The following is an 18,846-nucleotide window of genomic DNA, read 5'->3' as shown; positions in this document are numbered from 1 at the left end:
CTGTGTCCATCATGTTTGGAATAACACCGTCTCCTTACAAGGTCTTACTGATTATTAGCCTCCCACCTACCCCGTGACATTTGTTCTTTGATCGTCTGCCCCATCATATCAGGCACCTTTCTCCGTGCCTTTAGCAGGGCAGGTTTTCCTCCATCTGAGAGCTTTTACTCTTCTCTCTCCCGGGGAAAATCTTCCCTTTAGTTCTTCACATAACTGGCTCCTCCTCATGGTCAGGGCTCATCCCAAATGTGACCTGTTTGACTACCCAGGTAGCCTTCCTCTGAATTTATTCCATCTCCCATTTTTCTTTCATAACCTGTATCATCACCTGCAATTGTCTTATGTAGTCTTTATTTGTTTACTTGTTTGTTGTCTATCACCCCCTATGTGTATATAAGTTCCTGGATGGTCAAAACCTTTCAGTCTCGATCATCACTCTATGCCCAGCCCTAGGGGCTCAATACATGTTTGTTAACAGCAACAAAAATATAATGAGTTAATGGGACCCTCTAATGCCCACCCAGATGAGGAATCTTTATACCAACTACATCATGCTCTTGAAACAATTATTTGGGTACACACGCACTTGCACGTGTGTGCACACACACAAACATGTACACACATTCAGGTTTGTAAGAGGAGACAGGTCAAGTAAAAGATTATATTAAAATCAGAGTTTGGAAAAGACAGCGTCAGTCCTCTGTTCATGTAAGCAAAACCTTGAAAACATTACTTTTCTCTAAGCTGAAATGGGAAGCTATGAGTTCTAGAAGATTTTGTGGGTAAAAGGCCACTCTCTGCCTTTGGACAAATGGTGCACAGCAGGGCTGTGTGACAAGGAAGGTGAGATCATGTTCGGCAGCTGCCACCCAACTTGGAAAGGGTTGATCGATATGACAAAGTCTTTTCACAAAGAACATAAATCAAAGAAGATGACTGACAGTGAAGTAAACATTTTAGAACTAGAGTAATTAGGAATATATTAGCAATTAAAATAAACTTATTATCATTAGCAAAATTGGCAGTTACTTGCAATTTCCCCAGGGGCCTCATATCAAGTTTATCCTTGTAGATTATATTAAGGCAGGATTAATGTTTCTGGAGATACAGCTTTAATTTCTGTGGATTTCATTTTTTCATATCCCTGTAGAGCTCAGTGGTTCTCAAATAATAGTCTTGTGGATCTCAGGTTTTCTCTGAGCTGGACCCAGGTGTTGTAACTCCAAAACTGAACAAAGCTGTTGTTTACCCAATTCTCAGAGAAAACTAAATGAGTGGATACGATTTTTTAGTTTCCTCTTTTATGCAATTTTTTTAGGCCTTCACCACCTGCTAGCACGTGTCTTCCAGGAAGTACTAGAAAATGACAGAACTCCGGAGCCTGAAGCAAATAAATAAACTAATCAAGGGGAAACCTTGGTCACCAGCCTTCTAAGATCAATGCATCTTCCTTCTCTGGACATGTGTGCTGATGGGCTGGACTTTTTGGATGGTAACCGAGGCAGGACTGAACTCTCTACCTCTTTTACCTTTTGATTTCTGCTTATTGTCCTAACAAATGGGAACGGTATCTTTTAGCACCATAAGGCATCAAAGTCATATCACTTAGGGTTCTTTGTTGCTAGTAATGAAAACGGACCCTGGCAATAGAACCAAAAGGGTAGTAGGGGTAACTTTGTCTTCTACAGCAGGAAACTCGTACCTGGAATCGCCCTCCAACAAGACCCAGAGGAGTAAATACTGGGACAAAACAAATGTCCACTTCAAACTTAAGGTTATGAGAGACAGTCAGTGCGAGCAAGATTCTACTCTGTGTTAGAGTTGCTTTACTCAGAAGAATCTGGAAGACTTAGTCTCTTCCCACTGAAGCTGGGGAAGGTCCAGAAACAACAGATGTCCAAGGGACATGACAGGATGGAGCTGGGAGGCAGTGGGGAAGGGTGGGCTGAGAGGCAAATAAGGAAACAGTTCAGGAAACCAGAAAGGGAGAGGGCATGCCGGTGCCCATCTGAGAGGGGCTGACCTCATGGGAAATGAAGGAAATACTTTATTCTATATTTTAGACTCTGAGAGAAATTGTGACCTGTCACTGGTAAGACTGTGTTCTTCACGGCAATGACTAACTGGGTCTGAACATTTTCCCATGGATGTCGTAGGGATGTAAGAGGAGGGTTACCCAAACAGATGCATATTCATTTGCTCTGGAAGTAAAGGGCTTAAGTTTAATTAATGGGTTTTAATACACACACCAGTATTTTATACTGTTTCCCTTTTCAGATGAGAATTATTGGTCTAGTTAAGCAAGAAGAGCAACCATAGGTATGAAAGTTTAGACCAAGGAAGGACTCTGGAGAACACCAAGTGGGACTGGTGGGTTGATCTAGGCACGTGGAAGTTGGGTCTCAGTAGCCTTGGAGGATTCAGGGGGAGACTTTAGCTCTGCGTTTTTCAAACCCTACTTCTAGGAATTTCCCATGAGCCTCTAAAGGCCTCTGAAAGCAAACAAAATCAAACACTGTTCTTTTCCTAGGTCTACACAGACAAATAGCCGATTGAATTGTCTCAGTTCATATCAGATCAGTGCTCAGGGACACTGCCATCTGCTTCAAACCAGAGAAGAGCCTCTTTTATGTGTCTTATGTATTAGGATTTGAACAGAGGACTGAGACTGCTCACACAATGCTTAGAAACAACTGAGTCCAGATTCCTACCTCAATGAGGCATCTCCTTCTACAAAATCCTGCACAGATCAAACACATTTTAATTAAGTAAATGCAACTAACAAACTCTATTTAATTAAACAGCATTAAACCATCCCATAAACATGCAGTGGAAGGGACTTGTCCACCCTTTGAATCCTGGTGTACTTCCAGCCACTTCAACCAATAGACTACAAAGGAAAAGACTTGACCATTTCTCGTAGCAGTCAAGTCCACCGTTTCAGTTCTCTCCTGCTGTATTAAACTACTCCCAAACTTACCTCATGATTTTGTGGGTCAGGAATTCCGGCAGGGATCAGCTGGGTGATTCTCCTGTACTATGTGGCATTGACACACTGACATTCAGAGATGGATGGTCTAGTTTACGGGGTCCAAGACAGCATCACTCAATATCTGCCATGTGGACAGGGAGAGCTGAAAGGCTGGGGCTTGGCTGGAGGGGCCACCTACACTTGGCTTCTCCAGCATGGTGGCTTTAAGGTAGACAGACTTCTAATAAGGCAGCTCAGGACTCCACAAGTCAGTGTTTAGCAAAGCAGATTTTTATGAACTAACTCTGCAAATTACAGAGCATCTCTTTCTTTGTACCCTATTGGTCCAAGTGGTCAGAAGCATGCCCAGATTCAAGGTAAAGGGCATTGACACTGCCTTTCAATGGAAGGAATGTAAAATAATTTGTATCCAGGCAGGTTTAAAATCTTTCCATCCACCACTGGAAATTCTGGATGAAAGAAGGAGGGAAGGAAGAACTTGAAACTGTAGAAGTGCTGGTAAGCTTGGGAGCTTGGTTTACTTGTTATAGAGTTGCAATGAGGAAATTCTTCTGAAGGAAAATTAATGCAAAGTACAACGAAATTGTAACCACAGTATTAGTTACACATCATAAAAATACTGAATGATATAATAATAGTAAAAATAATAAGAACCCAATAGCTTTCTAGGTCAATGTCCCTGGAATTTATCCAGCACAAAAGAAGAAGGAGACCTATTTTGCTGTTCCTGGAATTTTTAAAAACCGTCTTTAAAATTTATTTCTACTTATATATAGAATATGTTGCAGCAGTTTTCTCAGGAAGCCCCACTCATCTTGTTACATTTCCAAGAGCCAAAGAAATAAGTCTATTTTGAATAATGATTTGCATAAGCAGACACACACCATGGCTCTTTAAACTACCACATTCAGTTTGAATGAAATGAACTTGACTTTACCAGGAGCTGTCATATTGTGATTTATTTCCCAGTTTCCCTTCCTGTCAGTGGACTGTAACAATCATAGGACACTGTACACCTGTCCTCTGTGGCCCATGGGTCCTCTGATTCTAAGAAACGGTGTCTGTTAGGTTGAGTTGAGGAAGGACACAGCATAACCAGCCCAGCCTAGCTCATGACAAATTACGAAGTAAATATTCCTGGTTTCCCTGTTTTAGCACCCACATCTCTTCTCTATTCCACCAGAGTGTCAAACAATCTGTCAAGACCCTGCTCCCAGAAGGAGCTCTTATCCTAGATTTTAGTGAAAAGATCCCAAAATGAAGAAGTGTCCAATGTCCAAAAGAATGGGGCACCTTTCCTGGGTAGCCTGCTCCATCCCCTAAATACTGAGTCTGCTGTTTTAAAAAAGTGTCTTTCATTCACTCAGATTATCTCATTAAAGCTTCACAACGGGGCTTCCCTGGTGGCGCAGTGGTTGGGAGTCCGCCTGCCGATGCAGGGGACACGGGTTCGTGCCCCGGTCCGGGAAGATCCCTACATGCCGCGGAGCGGCTGGGCCCGTGAGCCATGGCCGCTGAGCCTGCGCGTCCGGAGCCTGCGCGTCCGGAGCCTGTGCTCCGCAGCAGGAGAGGCCCCAGCAGGGAGAGGCCCGCGTACCGCCAAAAAAAAAAGCTTCACAATGATCCTTGGAAGTTATTATTAGCACTCATCTAACAGGTGGAAACTAAGGTTAAGGAAGTTTAAGGTCACACCTCTGGGAAATGGAGTGTGGGCCGATTCCAGATTTTCTGGCTCCGGAAGGCGTTAAATAAAATACAAAGAGAAAAAAAAAGTAAAGGGCGGTCTAAGAGGCACGCCTAGGAAGCAGCTCCCCTCAGGAAACAGAGGGTCCCTTGGTTCTTTGTTTAGTCTGGCCAGTTGATCTGGGGAAAGGGAGACAGTCTGCGAAGGTGGAAGGTGGGGACGTGGAGGAGGACTAGGTCTGGGTTGCGGGGTGCCCCTGTGTCCTCGCGGGGAACCCCTCCTCTGCCCATTCTCGCCTCCTTGCTCCTCCTGAGTCGGCAAACGCGGCCCCGCCTGGCCCCGCGCGGCCGCCGTAGAATCCCCGTTGCCATGGCTCCCAGGTGCGGGCGCGCGGAGGAGAGACTAGGAGGCGTCCAGGGAGTCCTTGGGGGTCCTGGTCGAGCTTCCTGGGCCCGCGAACCCGAGAGGCGCCATGGGACGGAGTAAGCGCCCTCTCCCACCTTCCGCCCTCGATTGTCCCCATTCTGGGCATCGTCCCGGGCCTCTTGGGACCCTCGGCGCCCCTTCCCGCCAGCGGGACCACAGCCCGGCCTAGCCCTTCGCTCTCTAAAGACCGGGCAGTGACATGTCGCCCGCTGACTGGCGGGGCAGCTTGGCCCCGGCCAGGCCCAGGTTCCCGTTCTGTAAAATGGGGTGGGCGTCGGGGCGGGGGAGGAAAGCATCGGATTTGACGGAAAGGCTGGCTAGTGGAAGGTCTAGGGTTTGGGCGTCAGACACGCCGGGTTCGAGCCCGCGCATCTCCTTGCCTGCAGCGTGCGCTAGTCGCTGTCTCTGAACCACAGCCCTCGGACTCTTTGGGAAGGCAGTGTAGCCTGGTGGTTGAGGGAACCGACTCCGGCACCTATCAGCTGTGAGACTTCCTCACCTCCAAAACGTAGGCAATAATAGGACGTTTACAGACAGCCGGTGTTGTAAATGTGATTATAAATGTACCAAGAGACTGAGTTGGCAGGATTAACAGTTATTTATGTTAGATTGAACCAATTATACCAGGTTGAACCTTTCCAGTATTGACACCGTCTTTGACCTTTACACGTGGCAATTTTATACAGTTCCACCGAATTTACCACGTACTGTAAAAGTGTTATAGTGAATACTTTTAAATCAAGAGACCGTGGTGGACGATGGGGTTTCTGCCCTGGAAGAGCTGACAGCCTGGTGGTGGAGGGGGCTGGTGGTTTTAAATGTTAACACTTCGTTCGGAAACCAGTTGTTTCCTTTCACACTTTTCCTCCCCTCATCCCCACACTGTGGTCCCAGATTTTTCTTTTTCTTTTTGCTCATCAACATTTTTTACTTTTCTGTGGATTATCCTTTGCCCTCTGTCTCTGAATCTTGTCCACCTTCATTTGTTAAATCATTAACTTATCAGAATTGTATTGGCGTTCCTACCCCGTGCCAGGCGTTGAGGACACAGTGGTGAACAAACAGGTGGGCCGGCCCTCCTGGAGCTTCTCCCTTTGAGGAAGAAGGCAAACACTTGCTTAAAAATATCAGTCACTATAGAGTCAAGACTAAGATACAAGATTCTTTTTACTGCTCTTTCCACAGTTCTGAACTGTCTACATCAGGAGAAAAAACTTGGGCTTCTGAGAGAAGATGGTAATAATGGCTTAATAATGGCAGCAAGTACGTCGTGTACTTGCTGCCTTCTAGGCAATGTTCTAAGTGGTTTCTCTGTGTTAACTCCTGGAGTTCTCACAGAAATCTTATGAAATAGACACTACTGTCACCTCCATTTTGCAGATGAGGAATCTGAAGCACAGAGAGGTTAGGCAACTTGCCGATTGTCACACAGTAAGTGATGTATCTGGGATGTGAACCTGAAAGGGCTGGCTTTCTTTAATATGTTACTACGCTGTCTCTTGAATGTAAGGGAAGGTCTGGTGAGGAGAAGAGAGGTCGTAGTGCAAGTTCTCATGTTGAAAGTCAAAGAGACTACTTTTCTGTCAGAATCTGCGCAGGGAGAGCAGTGTCAAGCCCAGGGGCAGTGGCTAGGGGAAAATGAAAGAATTAGTTCTTCTCTGCACATTTAGTCTGGTGTAGATTATGATTTAGAGAAGAATGAGCTTCTTTTCTAAAACAAAAATTTAACATAGAATTCATTTTGTATTACTGTGAGTATCAAATTAGGGTGATTAGTCTCATGGAGATATGATCTGTGTATGCATTTGCTGGGGGAAGTTAAGTACCCACAGAGCCATAGGATGTTATCCCTGGAAGAGTGCTCAGCGGTCTCTAATCCATGCCACGTGTAAAACCATACAGATGGAATCTGTTATGCAGAAAGTTTAAGCATCTGGTCCCGAACCTTGCACTTGTTATGTGATAGGTTAGAATTAAATTTGGGGCTCCAGCTCAGTGGCCTTTCATAATGTCTTCATTTTCTTAAAGGCACATAGTGGAAAAAATCAGTTTTATATTAATTCCTCTCAGTTCACCTTGACTAGGAAACTCCCATTAGAATCATCCTCCTTATTCATTGCCATTATATTGTAGACTTCATCAACTGCTTATAACAAATACTTTACGTCTCTTGTTTCATACTTCTAAGTCTTAATTCATTTGGTGGACAGTGTTGTTCACCACTAATTTCAAGCCCTTTGAAATTGAGATGAGATACGTTGCTAGATACCATGTGGATTGTTCATCACATGCCTATGAACAATCGCTAAGTGCTTTTCACAGACATTTTAGCTATATAAGGAAAAGCTTTTTGATGAAAGATGGGCTTCCGAGAAAAACATCCTTTAAAGAAATTGCATATATGTACATACCAAGCACATAGACAAAGTTTAAGAAATAAGCAAAACACTTAATTATGGATAAATAGAGTGTTTTTAATTTGTTTTATTTTTTAATGGAGGGCCTAATTTAATTTTCAAACTGAACTGGTTACTAAAGAGTGTAGTAATTTGTTTAACTTTGTTCTTAACTTAATGACTTTATTTGACAATAGCTTTAAGGCTAGAACAGCTATTTCCTTTCTGTAATTATTCATTGATGTAACTGAAAGAGGAATGCTTAGACAAATATTCTGTACCTTAAGACAATTAAAATACTTTGACTGTTATATTCATTTAAGTTTATATGAGTGGTCATAGTGAAATTGCTCAGACAGTGCACTTGAAAATTTAACAATTTAAACATGTGCATAATTCTTCTTAACCAGTCCTTTGAGAGCATACCACCCCCCTGCTGAATGCTTTACATGCATAGGGCACTTAATCCTCCCAATAACTGTCTGACATAAGTACCATAGAAACTCTCTTGAGACAGGTCATTGGAAACACTTGGTTAAAGTGCTAAGTCATAAAAATGATACATTTTAGGGCTTCTTTCTACAGCTATAATAGAGTAACTGGTATTGGACTTAACCTTCCACTGTAGGCAACTATGAAATTGGGCAGGAACAACAAGTAGGACATAACCATGCTCCTTGAGAGAAGGGAAATGCAAAAGTCATACCCCACTGTCACCCCAGCTTTCTTTGTAGAAGCACTTTCCTACTTGCAGTAAAGAAGATAGAATTCAAGCAAAGTAGTGGTCTTGCAGAGCTAAGGCAGAAATTAGCCTTCTGAGCTGCAGAAGTTGCTGTAATTTATGGGGTAGGATACAGAGAAGGAGGTACAGTATGGAATGGGGGAGGGAAGAAGACTTCATGGGGACGTTTACTATAGGATTTAGGCAAGGGCTGGCTGAGCATGTGTAGCAAAGACTTGGAGAGACCTGAAAGAGATCACCTACTGTGGGGCAGAGTATGGAATGGAGATGCCAGAGGTCAGGCAGTCCTGGAAGACACAGGAGTCCTGGCCCATCCGGAGTTAAAAGACCTTGCTGAGCCCTTTAAGTATTCATTTGAGACCCCCAAGAAAACCATACCTTAGCAGTAAGTACTGGGCCCTGGAGTAATGGCCATGCTCTAGGGCTAAGTTCAAAACTAAAATAGATCCACTCTAACAAAAAATACAGTCAAGCCTAACAGGGAAAAAAGGTTCTGTCAGTACTTTCACTGCCTGCCAGAATAAAGTTCTACTCCTTTTAAAGGACAGTGATATAATCTAGACTTTCTACAGCGCTTCAATAGAAGAATATAATGACCAGCCTACAATTAAAAATTGCTAGACACAAGGAGCAGAAACATGTGGCCATGATCAAGAACAGAAGCAGTTAATAAAAACAGATCCCAGGATGATAGAGGTGCTGAAATTAGCACACAAAGACTTTAAAGCAGTGTGTTAGTTTCCTACAGCTGCCATAACAAATTACTACAAATTTAGAAGCTTACAGTTCTGCAGGTCACAAGTCTGATATAGAGTCCCTATATCAGACTCTTGTAGATGCTCTTGTAGATTTTCACCCTACCTGAAATCAGGGTGTCAGTGAGACTGTGTTCCTTTCTGGAGGCTCTAGGGGAGGAGCATTTTCTTGTTTGAGTTGTTGGCAGAATTTGGTTCCTTACAGTAATAGGACTGAGATCCTCATTTCATTGTTGGTTCTCAGCTTAAGGCCATTTCTAGATTCTAGAGGCCACCCATGTTCCTTGGCTTGTGGCTCCCTTACTTCATCTTTAGAGCCAGCAATGGTGGGTTGAATCCTTCTCATTCTATGCATCTCTTCTTCTTCCATCTCAATCTCTGACGTGGCCAGGAAAGTTTCTCTGATTTTAAGGCTGTGTGTGATTAGATTGGGTCTACCTGGAGAATCTAGGGTACTCTCCCCATCTTAAGGTCCTTACCCTTAATGACATTTGCAAAGTCCCTTTGCCCTTTTGCCAGGCAAGGTAACATATTCCCAGGTTCTGGAAATTAGCGCGTAGGCAATAAATAACCTGAGGTTCCACCTTAAGATACTAGAAAAAGATTACAAATTAAACCAGAAATAAATAGAAACCTGGAATAGTACAAGAGCTAAAATCAATGTAGTAGAAAACATAAGGTAAGACAATAGGAAACAAAATAGACAAACGGTAGTAAACAAAATTAATGGAAATTTTATTCTTATCCTATGACCCAGCTATTTTACTCCTAGATATTACCAAAGAAAAATGAAAACCTTTGTCCACTCAAACTTATGTATGATTTGTTTTCTTATGATTGTTTTAAGAGTTCTTTATATATTCTACATATAAGTCCTTTATAGAATATATGATTTGCAAATATTTTCTCTCCATCTATGGCTTATATTTTCATTCTCTTAACAGTGTTTTTCAAAGAGCAGAAGTTTAAAATTTTGAAGTCCAGCTTATCAACTTGTTCTTTTATAGATTTTGCTTTTCGTGCCATCCAAGAAATCTTTACCTAACCCCAGTTCACATAGACTTTCCTCTTACGTTTTTGTTTCCCTAATTTTAAGTTTTACGTTATTCTGTCATCCATTTAACTCAGTTTTTTAATAAGACACCATTGTAAATGATGTTGGTATGTAGAAATATAATTGACTTTTGCATTATAGATCTTATATCCTGCAAACTTGCTAAACTCTGCTATGAGTTCTACCAGCTTTTGATGTAGATTTTGTTGGATATTCTCCATAGACAATCATGCCGTCTGCAAAGAGAGATAATTCTACTTCTTCCTTTCCTATCTGGATGCCTTTTATTTCTTTTTCTTGCCTTATTGCTAGAATCTGGCTAGAACCTTTAGTACAATGTTGAGGTGGTGAGAACAGCTATCCTTGCCTTTTCCCTGATGTCGGGAAAAGCATTCAGTCTTTGTCCATTAAGTAGGATGGTAGCTGCAGGTCTCTTGTAGATGCCCTTTATCAAGTTGGGTCAGTTCCCTTCTCTTCCTAGCTTGCTGCAAGTGTTTCTGTTTGTTTGTTTGCTTATAGTCAGGTTTTTACTGATCAGTCTGGCAAGAAATTCAGTTTCATTTTTTTAAAGTATTTTTATTGATTTTTCTCTGTTGTTTTTCTGTTTTCCATTTCATTGATTTCTGCTATAGCCTCTATTATTTACTTCCTTATGCTTACTTTGGGTTTAATTTGTTTTGTTTTGTTTTGTTAGTTTCTCAAAGAAGAAGCTGATATTTGGGACCTTTCTTCTTTCTTGCTATCGGCATTTAGTGCTATAAATTTCTTCCAAGTTATGTTTTAGCTGCACCCCACAGATTTTGATATGCTCGTTTTTTTCATGTTATATTCTGTTCAAAATACTTCCTCCTTTTGAGTTCCCAATGACAAATTTTTTTAAAAAAGCATCACTTTCTTATATTTTGTCTTGATTTTTAGTTATCTTAGGCTGGAGGGTAAATCCTGTGCCTGTGACTCCATCGTGTCTGGAACCTGAGGGCTCTGCTACTCTAATGACTTAATGATTAGATTAAATCATTAATGATTTAATGATTTTCCGTGTCCTGGTTCTCTGCCCTCTGCTTTCAGGGAGAAAACCTCTTTATATGCTATCAGTGTAGCACTGTGGTTTTCACACCTAGCTTTTAATGTTCAATTGTCACTCTCAGCCTTACCTTGTCAACTGTGTAGTGGCAGCCACCCAATACAGCTGTCCTTAAAGTTACAGTTTCCCCCATATTTCCCTAATGCCTGATGTGTCACACTTACCAGTGTGTTCCCTTCCATTAATATCCCATTTGCTATAGATTGAATGTTTGTTTCCCACCAAAATTCATATGGTGAGATCTTAACACTCGAGGTGATGGTATTAGGAGGCGGGGCCTTTGGGAGATAATTAGGTCATGAGCACAGAACCCTCATATTGGGATTATTGCCCTTATGAAGGAGGCCCCAGAGATCTCGCTCATACCCTTCACCATGGGAGGTTACTATCAACGGGGAACAAATATTCAACGTTCCACGTTAGCTAACGTCTGCTTTTGTGTACCACTTCCGGTATCCACCCTTCCAGGTTGGGTTCCTCGGGAGGCAGACTTTTAGATGGAGGCTAGTGTGCAGGAGGTTTATTAGGGAGTGTCACTGGAGTGGGTAGGGAAAAAAGCAAGAGAGGGAGGTAGGGCTGGGATGCATCTCAACAAAGGCCTTAGCCAACCAACCTGGAAATTGGAAGGAGCTCTGAACTTGGAACGGACCTCTGCGTTTTCCCAAGTTGGGGTGAGAGGGTTGGGCCCTTTTAGCCCCACATCAGTCGATCACTGGATGTGGACTTTCCTGGGAAGGGGCGTGACCTTGGTTGAGATGTTTCTTCAGCTGGGGTGACTTCACCGTGGGCAGCTGAGGGCTGCCTTCTGGCAGAACTCCCAGCAGCAGGAAGTAATCCTTCAGGCCTGAAGGGGGGAACTGGGCACAGTAGCACCTACCATAGCCTGTGGTGCCCTTTCCTCATTTGTTTATCTGGCAAATATCTACTCACATTTCAAGATCCAGCCCGGACTTCTTCTCCATGATGCTTCGCTTGACCTTCTTCTTGTCACTCAGTAGCATGGATCACTCCCTCCTTTGTACTCACTGTACTTTCTGTATTCTTCTGTACTTGCCCCGTACACCCTGTCTGTTTTTGTAACAGCACACTCTGCGTGAGTGCCTCTAACAGTGTCATGGGATCAGGGTGTAGAGTATGGCCACCAACGCTCATGATAACCATGAGTCAGTAAGAAAAGGCAGGGCAAATGAGTAATCCTGTTGCTTAAAATGCCCATGGAAAACAATAAAAGGAAAAAGTTCAGATGCTACAGGATGAAATCTTCACCTATTTGTAACCCCTTCATTTATGTTAAATCTGTTTCATATATGTATCCACTAGATCTTTCAAGATGTTTACAAATTCTGCAGAATCTGCCCGAAACATATATTACTGATTTTATTCTAATCCAGCAAGAAAGAGAGGGTTGTTTACAAAACATGATATAAAACCTGAAGGGTGAACACTAAATTGTTGGCTTTGCGAGTTTCTAGAACCTCGTTCAATACACTGAAATCTCTTTCATAGTAAACACAACATGACAACCTCTAGTATTCCAGAAAATTCTCCTCTTGCCCTTTTCCCCCCTACCCTGCAAAGTCATTTTATTGAAACTCCCTCAAGTTATTGAGAACCCAGCCATATTAAGGAATTGAAAAGAAGCCTAGGGTAGCTCATCAGTTTTGGTTAAAACTTTGGAATCCACAGCAGAATTCTTTTAGGGAGATAAGTATGAATCTGTGGTTCTAATTGTTAGTACCGTTCATCAACCACCTCATTCACATATTGGTTATGACCTTGTATAGGTGAGACACTTCTCACAGTCCATCTGAATCCTGTATTTTGCTGTTTGAATTTTTCCAAAATAAGGAAGTGAAAGTATATTTCATATAGTAAGTACCTTGGCATGTTCTTCTATACCATGTGATAGGCACTGTAATACCATCTGTCTTGAAATAGTCTTATGATGACATATTAATGCTTCCAAAGCCTTTTTAAGTCCCTAGAGTGCTGTCTTGTAAATGCAGTGCTGTATTATTTAGAGTAGGACTTTCTAAAGGCGAACAGTGCTCCTTGGAGTTAAAGAATGTTTGGTCTAAGTTGCATAGTACATAAAACAACAAAATGTTTTCCCATTTCAAAGTCTGAAACACTGTAATCTCCATACACCATGTAGGTATTCTGACACATTTCTTCTTGGGGACCCTGGTTTTTGCACAGATGTTTGCCATCACAGGTGAGGCAGTATTGTGTAACAGCAGTTTCCTGAGTTACACAATATGTAACTATGAAAACAATGTGCCACACAGCAGTTTGCTTAATATAGAAGAGTTCAGAAAAGGGCTGCTGGGAAATTCCAGACCTTCACAGTTCTACCTTCCTCTGTGATTCTCTTGATTTTCATTTAATCTATCCTCCTTGTGCATAACTGTTGCTGTTGGGCAGACTTCCCTGTTGTGCTGAGTGAATCTGAGCCCCTCCTCTCCCACGTGTGTGTGTGTATGTGTGTGTGTGTGTAAATTTGTTATTTATGCCAACTCCCCCACCTTTCCCCACCCCTTTCCACTAATAGTGATTTTTATCATCTTAATTCTCATGATTAGGAGATATGGATCAACATAATTCCTTCCTAATATCTACATGCCTCTGCATTTCCCTTGTCTTTCTTCCAAAGAACTGTCACTGCAAGTAGCCCCATCTCCTACCACCGGAAGTAGCAGAGGGTTCAGCTAACTGCACACAAATGATGGAGTTCGTACATGTTTTCACATTGTTCAAAAAAGGCAAACTTCACTTTTAAGGATGTGGCACAGAAGTGGGGCAGCTGAAGGTGCTGTGAAGAACTTTGTCTCCGCTAGAGAAGCTTGTGCATTTAGGAAGCTTGAGAAATTTTGAGAGGCTCTTATTTCCTCACTTTTGGGGCAGTGGAGCATAGTGGTTCAGGGCACGTGGTCAGGTGCCAGATTCCTACACTTAAAACCTCGCTCTAGCACTTACTAGCGCAACCATGGGCAAGTTATTTAAACTATCTGTGCCTCAATTCCTCATTTGAAAAAGATAAATAGTTGTACATACTCACATGTTAATACATGCATAGCATTTAGGACAGTGCTTGGCACCTTGTAAATGGCAGTAAATGAATCTTTATTATCTTGTAGGATGGACGTGTGATATTTCCACATTCCACCTAAAATGTGAGGGTTCAGACGGATTAATAATTTTTAATAGCACTGGAAAATACAAGTTTTCTCCATTGTCATTCCCTCCTTGATTTTAGTACATATTACAAAGAGGGTGCGTGTCCTGTTCTTGGCCCTCACTGTGGACCAGATGTTGTCTCCAGTACCTCGGTGCTCCCATCATCTTATGGTCCTGGCCTGTGACATCAGACCAGCCCACTGCTACTCATCCCTCTTGTCAGGGGGGTGGGGACTCTCGCAACCCCTCCTCCTGCGAGCAGCTTCTTTCATGCCTCCTGGAAACGGACCGAGTGCTTTATAAGATTGCAGTGCAAAATCTGGGGTGTTCCTCTCCTGTCTCTTCCACTCGACTTAAATAAATACCAGTTGAATGAATGAATGAGCGAGTGAACCTTTCCTTATTGAATGAATGAATGGGTGAACCTTTCCTTATTGAATGGCTGTGGCTGTTGAATGGAGATGCTTTCATATTTCTGCCCTCTGTCAGCCCAACTGAGCCTCTCCAGAGCAGGTTTCTCTGTCTTGGATTACTTAGTGGGTCTCATCCAGTTCGACATGATACCACCTCAAGATTCCACGTTCTCAGGGTCATTACCTATCAACTTGGTCTCCATCCATACAGCGAAATGTGTGTAGATCCCAGTGTAAGAAAGACAAAATGTATCATCACATCTTTCTTCTGAGTCACCCTGGAATCACAAAAACTCCCAGCAGGAGGAAGCACTCCTCTGATCTCTGTTCCTTTGAAAATGACTTGGGCCTGGAGAATTCACATCTAACTGCAAGGAAAAACCAATGCATTAATAACTTAATCTTAATGGGGATGGAGATATAATATGTAACAAATTTTCTTTCAGTCACGGAAGATCTTATTAGACGGAATGCCGAGCACAACGACTGTATAATTTTTTCCCTGGAGGAGCTCTCCTTGCATCAGCAAGAAATAGAAAGACTAGAACATATTGACAGGTGGTGCCGGGATTTAAAAATCCTCTATCTTCAAAATAATCTCATTGGAAAAATTGGTAAGTCTTCAGGACTTTGTTCTTATGGTTTCTTTAACATTTTGAATGGGAGAATGTTGGCAAATGCAGTGTTATTCTTAGAGGAAGAAAAAGAATGACATGGAGGAATAGACACAGCCATCTCTCAGTAGCTGTGTATGGAACCCTTCCCTGAACCTTTTCGTGCCTGTTCCATCTCCTGGCCCTGGGCATCATCTCCATCAAGGAATTGGGAGGACCAGTTGATGGCTGGGAGCACATTAGTTGACGTAGTCATTTAAAACCTGATTTTTAAAAAGTTTAAAAGAGAGGTGGATATAATCCAGGAGTTTGTCATGGCTTTACAGCATCACTCTGTGAACCTGAAAGGGTTCTGTGAGAGCTGAGTAAATCCTTGTCAGATCCCAGCCTGTGATAACTAGGTCTGCCATACGTATTGAGAATGTACATGTGCAAGGCATTGTGCTCAGTATTGGATATCGAGGGGGCTCCACAATTACACCCCTGCTTACTGCTCCAGTTTGGAATGAAATGAGAGGTAAAAACAGGAGTCAGGAGGATGGAGATCCAAAAATCAGCATTATAACTGATAAAAACTCTTTGGAGAATGTGGCTTAGACTTGCAGCCAAGTGAGATTCCTAATATGCCCCCAGAATTAAGCCTACCCACCACCCACTTACATGCAGAACTGGACAATGCAGGCTTCCCCTACCCACGCAGGCCCCCTGCTTTATGGCGGGAGCGGGTCGAGACTGTGTGCCCTCTGGCGGCGGGGAGATTCCAGACCCAGGAGAGAGGGTGGGATTGGGCATGCCCAGTTCCTTCTCCCAGTTCACCCATGAGGTAAGTGGGTCCTCCCCATCCAATTGCCACCTCCTCCCCCGGGAAGAATGAGTTAAGGGGACAGAGAGAAGAGAGGCCTGTGGAGACACTCTAACAGGGGATCCTGCCACATGGAAGCAGGAGGAGTGACCCCCAAACTTCAGAAAAGCTACAGTGTAGTTTAGTGGTAAGAGCAGGTGCAGGCCCTAATGTCAGGTAGACCCAGGTCTGAACCCTGCCTCTGCAAAAAACTAAGTCAGTCAACTTAGTCCCTCTGTGCCTTAGTCTTGCCATCTGTAAAATGGGAACAACAACATCTAACACACAGACATGATATTAGAGCTACATGGAACGACGTGCTTAGCTTTATGCCCGCTCATGAGAAAATAGCTGCTCTGCTATTAATATCGTCCCTTGCCCAGGGGCCCCAGGCCAGCCCCGTGGAGGTAGAAGCAGAGGGGAGAACCACACAGAGTTGGCGGAAAAGGGATGGAGTCAGGGTTGATGAGGCAGAGTGAGTGCCAGCCCCTGTGGGTTCTGACACTACAGCCCAGAGGCCGGCTCGTAAGATTAACTCTCCACCGTCATAAGCGGCGTTTCTCAACAGGGCCACTTGGCAATGTCTAGAGACATACCTGGTTGTTGCTGTGTGTGTGTGTGTGTGTGTGTGTGTGTGTGTGTGTGTGTGTGTGTGTGTGTGTGTGTGTGTGTGTGTGTGTGTGTGTAAGGGGTCAGCTACTGGCAGTTAGTGTGCAGAGGCCAGGGACATGCTAACAGTCCCAGGACCTCTCCCCCGCCCCCTCCAAGAAAGAATTACCTGGCCCCGAATGATAGTATTGCTGAGGCTGAGAAACTCTGCTGATGTAGTTGCCTCCAGCTTAGTGGGTAATTGAAAATTGGCTCTAGGGATACAAAAAGTCTGGAATTTGCATCATTTTTCAAGGTTTATTAAAATTCTTTCTTTTCCTTCAGATAATTATTTTTGGCATCTTGTACTTTACCAGAAATTAGAAACTCTGGTGCATTGTTCAATTAAAAAGGCTGTTATAGAAAACCACTAGCTTTTATGCATGAGAGCATTAAAGAGTTGTCCTAATTGTGCAGCTCCAAAAGAGTGCCCGAAATTTTCATCTCCACAGCTGGGTCCATCACAATTACTAATTAGTAGCATAGTATTTCAGTCCTTTTCAGAGCTGTGAGAAAGCTTAAATTTTTGCTTCCAAAGTATTCTTAAATTAAACATGCTTTTAAATCCTAATAATGGGATTTTTCAGTGCTACTCCACCCATAGGCATTTAGGCACTTTTTTAGCAAGTAAAACTGTTTCTCTAGGATTCAGACTCGCTCTTGGGCCACGGAGGTAGAAGTTTGCAAAACACCTGCCTTTCCTGAAGCTGTGTTCCTCACTGGGAGATCCAGGTGGGCTGTGGAGCCAGGCTTTGTTTAGTGGGGCTCCAGGTGTCAGCTGAGGACTGTCCGGGGTCTGTGAAAATGGGGCTCGGGCCTCACCCCAGACTTACTGGTTCAGAGCCTCAGGGGGTGGGCTTCCAGAATCTGCACTGGTAACAGCTTCCCGATGAGCCCCAAGCTGAACGCCTCAGAGCGGCTTGAACTGGGGGATGGGTTTGGTCCAGTACAAGTTTGTAGATCTGGTTATAGAAGTTGGTGAGAACTCCTCCCAGGCTGGTTTGGCCGAGAACGCAGACTCCCTTCCTGCTGCCCAAGAAGCTCTGCATATTTTTACTTATAGAGCTTTGTTTTTTCCTGACCAGTTTGACCCATTGTTCTCGATTTAATTTAATTTAATTTAGGAAACCCTTACAAAACAAATCTTAACTTTTTTTCTACCAGATGACTCTTTTCGCACTTACAGCGTTATACATAAAACGAAAGTGGAGAAGGAAAGGTATTTTATCGTGGGCTGGCAATTTTAACAATAATAACTTTATGTATTTTTGTTCAGGATATGTACTAGACACTGTATTATAATCTTGGGCACATGGAGCTCTACAAGTCTATGACTGTCAAATGCTCAGGTATTGCCTAGAGGAACTCTTGTAAACATCAGTATTACTTAGAAAAATATAATTGCTGAGAGAAACTTTAGTAATTTATTCCACAATCCTCATTTAAAAAATGAGTAAACTGAGGCTCGGAGAGGTAAACTGTTATTCTCAGGAATTCTGTGGAAAGAAATACATGATATTTTATAAATTTTAGGTGAAATATTAGTAGTGATAAGGGTGACGGTTATAAATCATCATGTTTGACCGTCATAATATCCCGAAAAATGGTCCAGAGGAAGCATTATTTAAGTCAGCCTGCCCCAAATGCACATTTCTTAGCAGGGTTTTCTACATTCATGTCATCTTAGAAAGGACTCTTCTTTTAAAGTGTAGTGTAGTGATTTAGTGCCAAGCTCTGGAGTAAGATTTCCTGGCTCTACCACTTAACCTTGAACAAGTGGATTTATCCTCTGCACCTTGGTATTCTCATTTGCATAAGGGAGACGACAATAGTTTTAACTTCATAGGATTGTTATGAAGATTAAATGAGATAATACACAAAATGCTTAGAAAATTGTATGGCATGTAATAAGCACTCAGTAATGTAAGCTATGGTATTATTTACTGTTTTTAAAGGGCCCCACCCCTCAGCGATTCCTTGACTTATTTATGCTTTTGCCTTGCCTATATGGCCTTTACAT

The 18,846-nt window shown here is 42.8% G+C and overlaps 1 protein-coding gene across 6 annotated transcripts in view; it reads left to right on the top strand.

The window, feature by feature from the left end:
* The first annotated feature begins 5,009 nt into the window (after nucleotides 1–5,009).
* DNAAF11 (dynein axonemal assembly factor 11) overlaps nucleotides 5,010–18,846 on the top strand; it is an 80,058-nt gene continuing 66,221 nt past the window's right edge. For all 6 annotated transcript variants that reach the window (XR_009559657.1, XR_009559658.1, XM_060287617.1 and 3 more), the window contains exons 1-2: nucleotides 5,010–5,158; nucleotides 15,170–15,337. Coding sequence is in view for 4 of the 6 variants with exons in the window: in XM_060287617.1 (XP_060143600.1) it covers nucleotides 5,149–5,158; nucleotides 15,170–15,337 (178 nt within the window). In the remaining 2 variants the exon portion in view is untranslated. The remainder of the gene's footprint in view (nucleotides 5,159–15,169; nucleotides 15,338–18,846) is intronic.

The sequence above is a fragment of the Globicephala melas genome, chromosome 17, assembly GCF_963455315.2.
Source record: "Globicephala melas chromosome 17, mGloMel1.2, whole genome shotgun sequence".
NCBI classification, from domain to species: domain Eukaryota; kingdom Metazoa; phylum Chordata; class Mammalia; order Artiodactyla; family Delphinidae; genus Globicephala; species Globicephala melas.
This window is presented reverse-complemented; position numbering and strand designations above follow the sequence as displayed.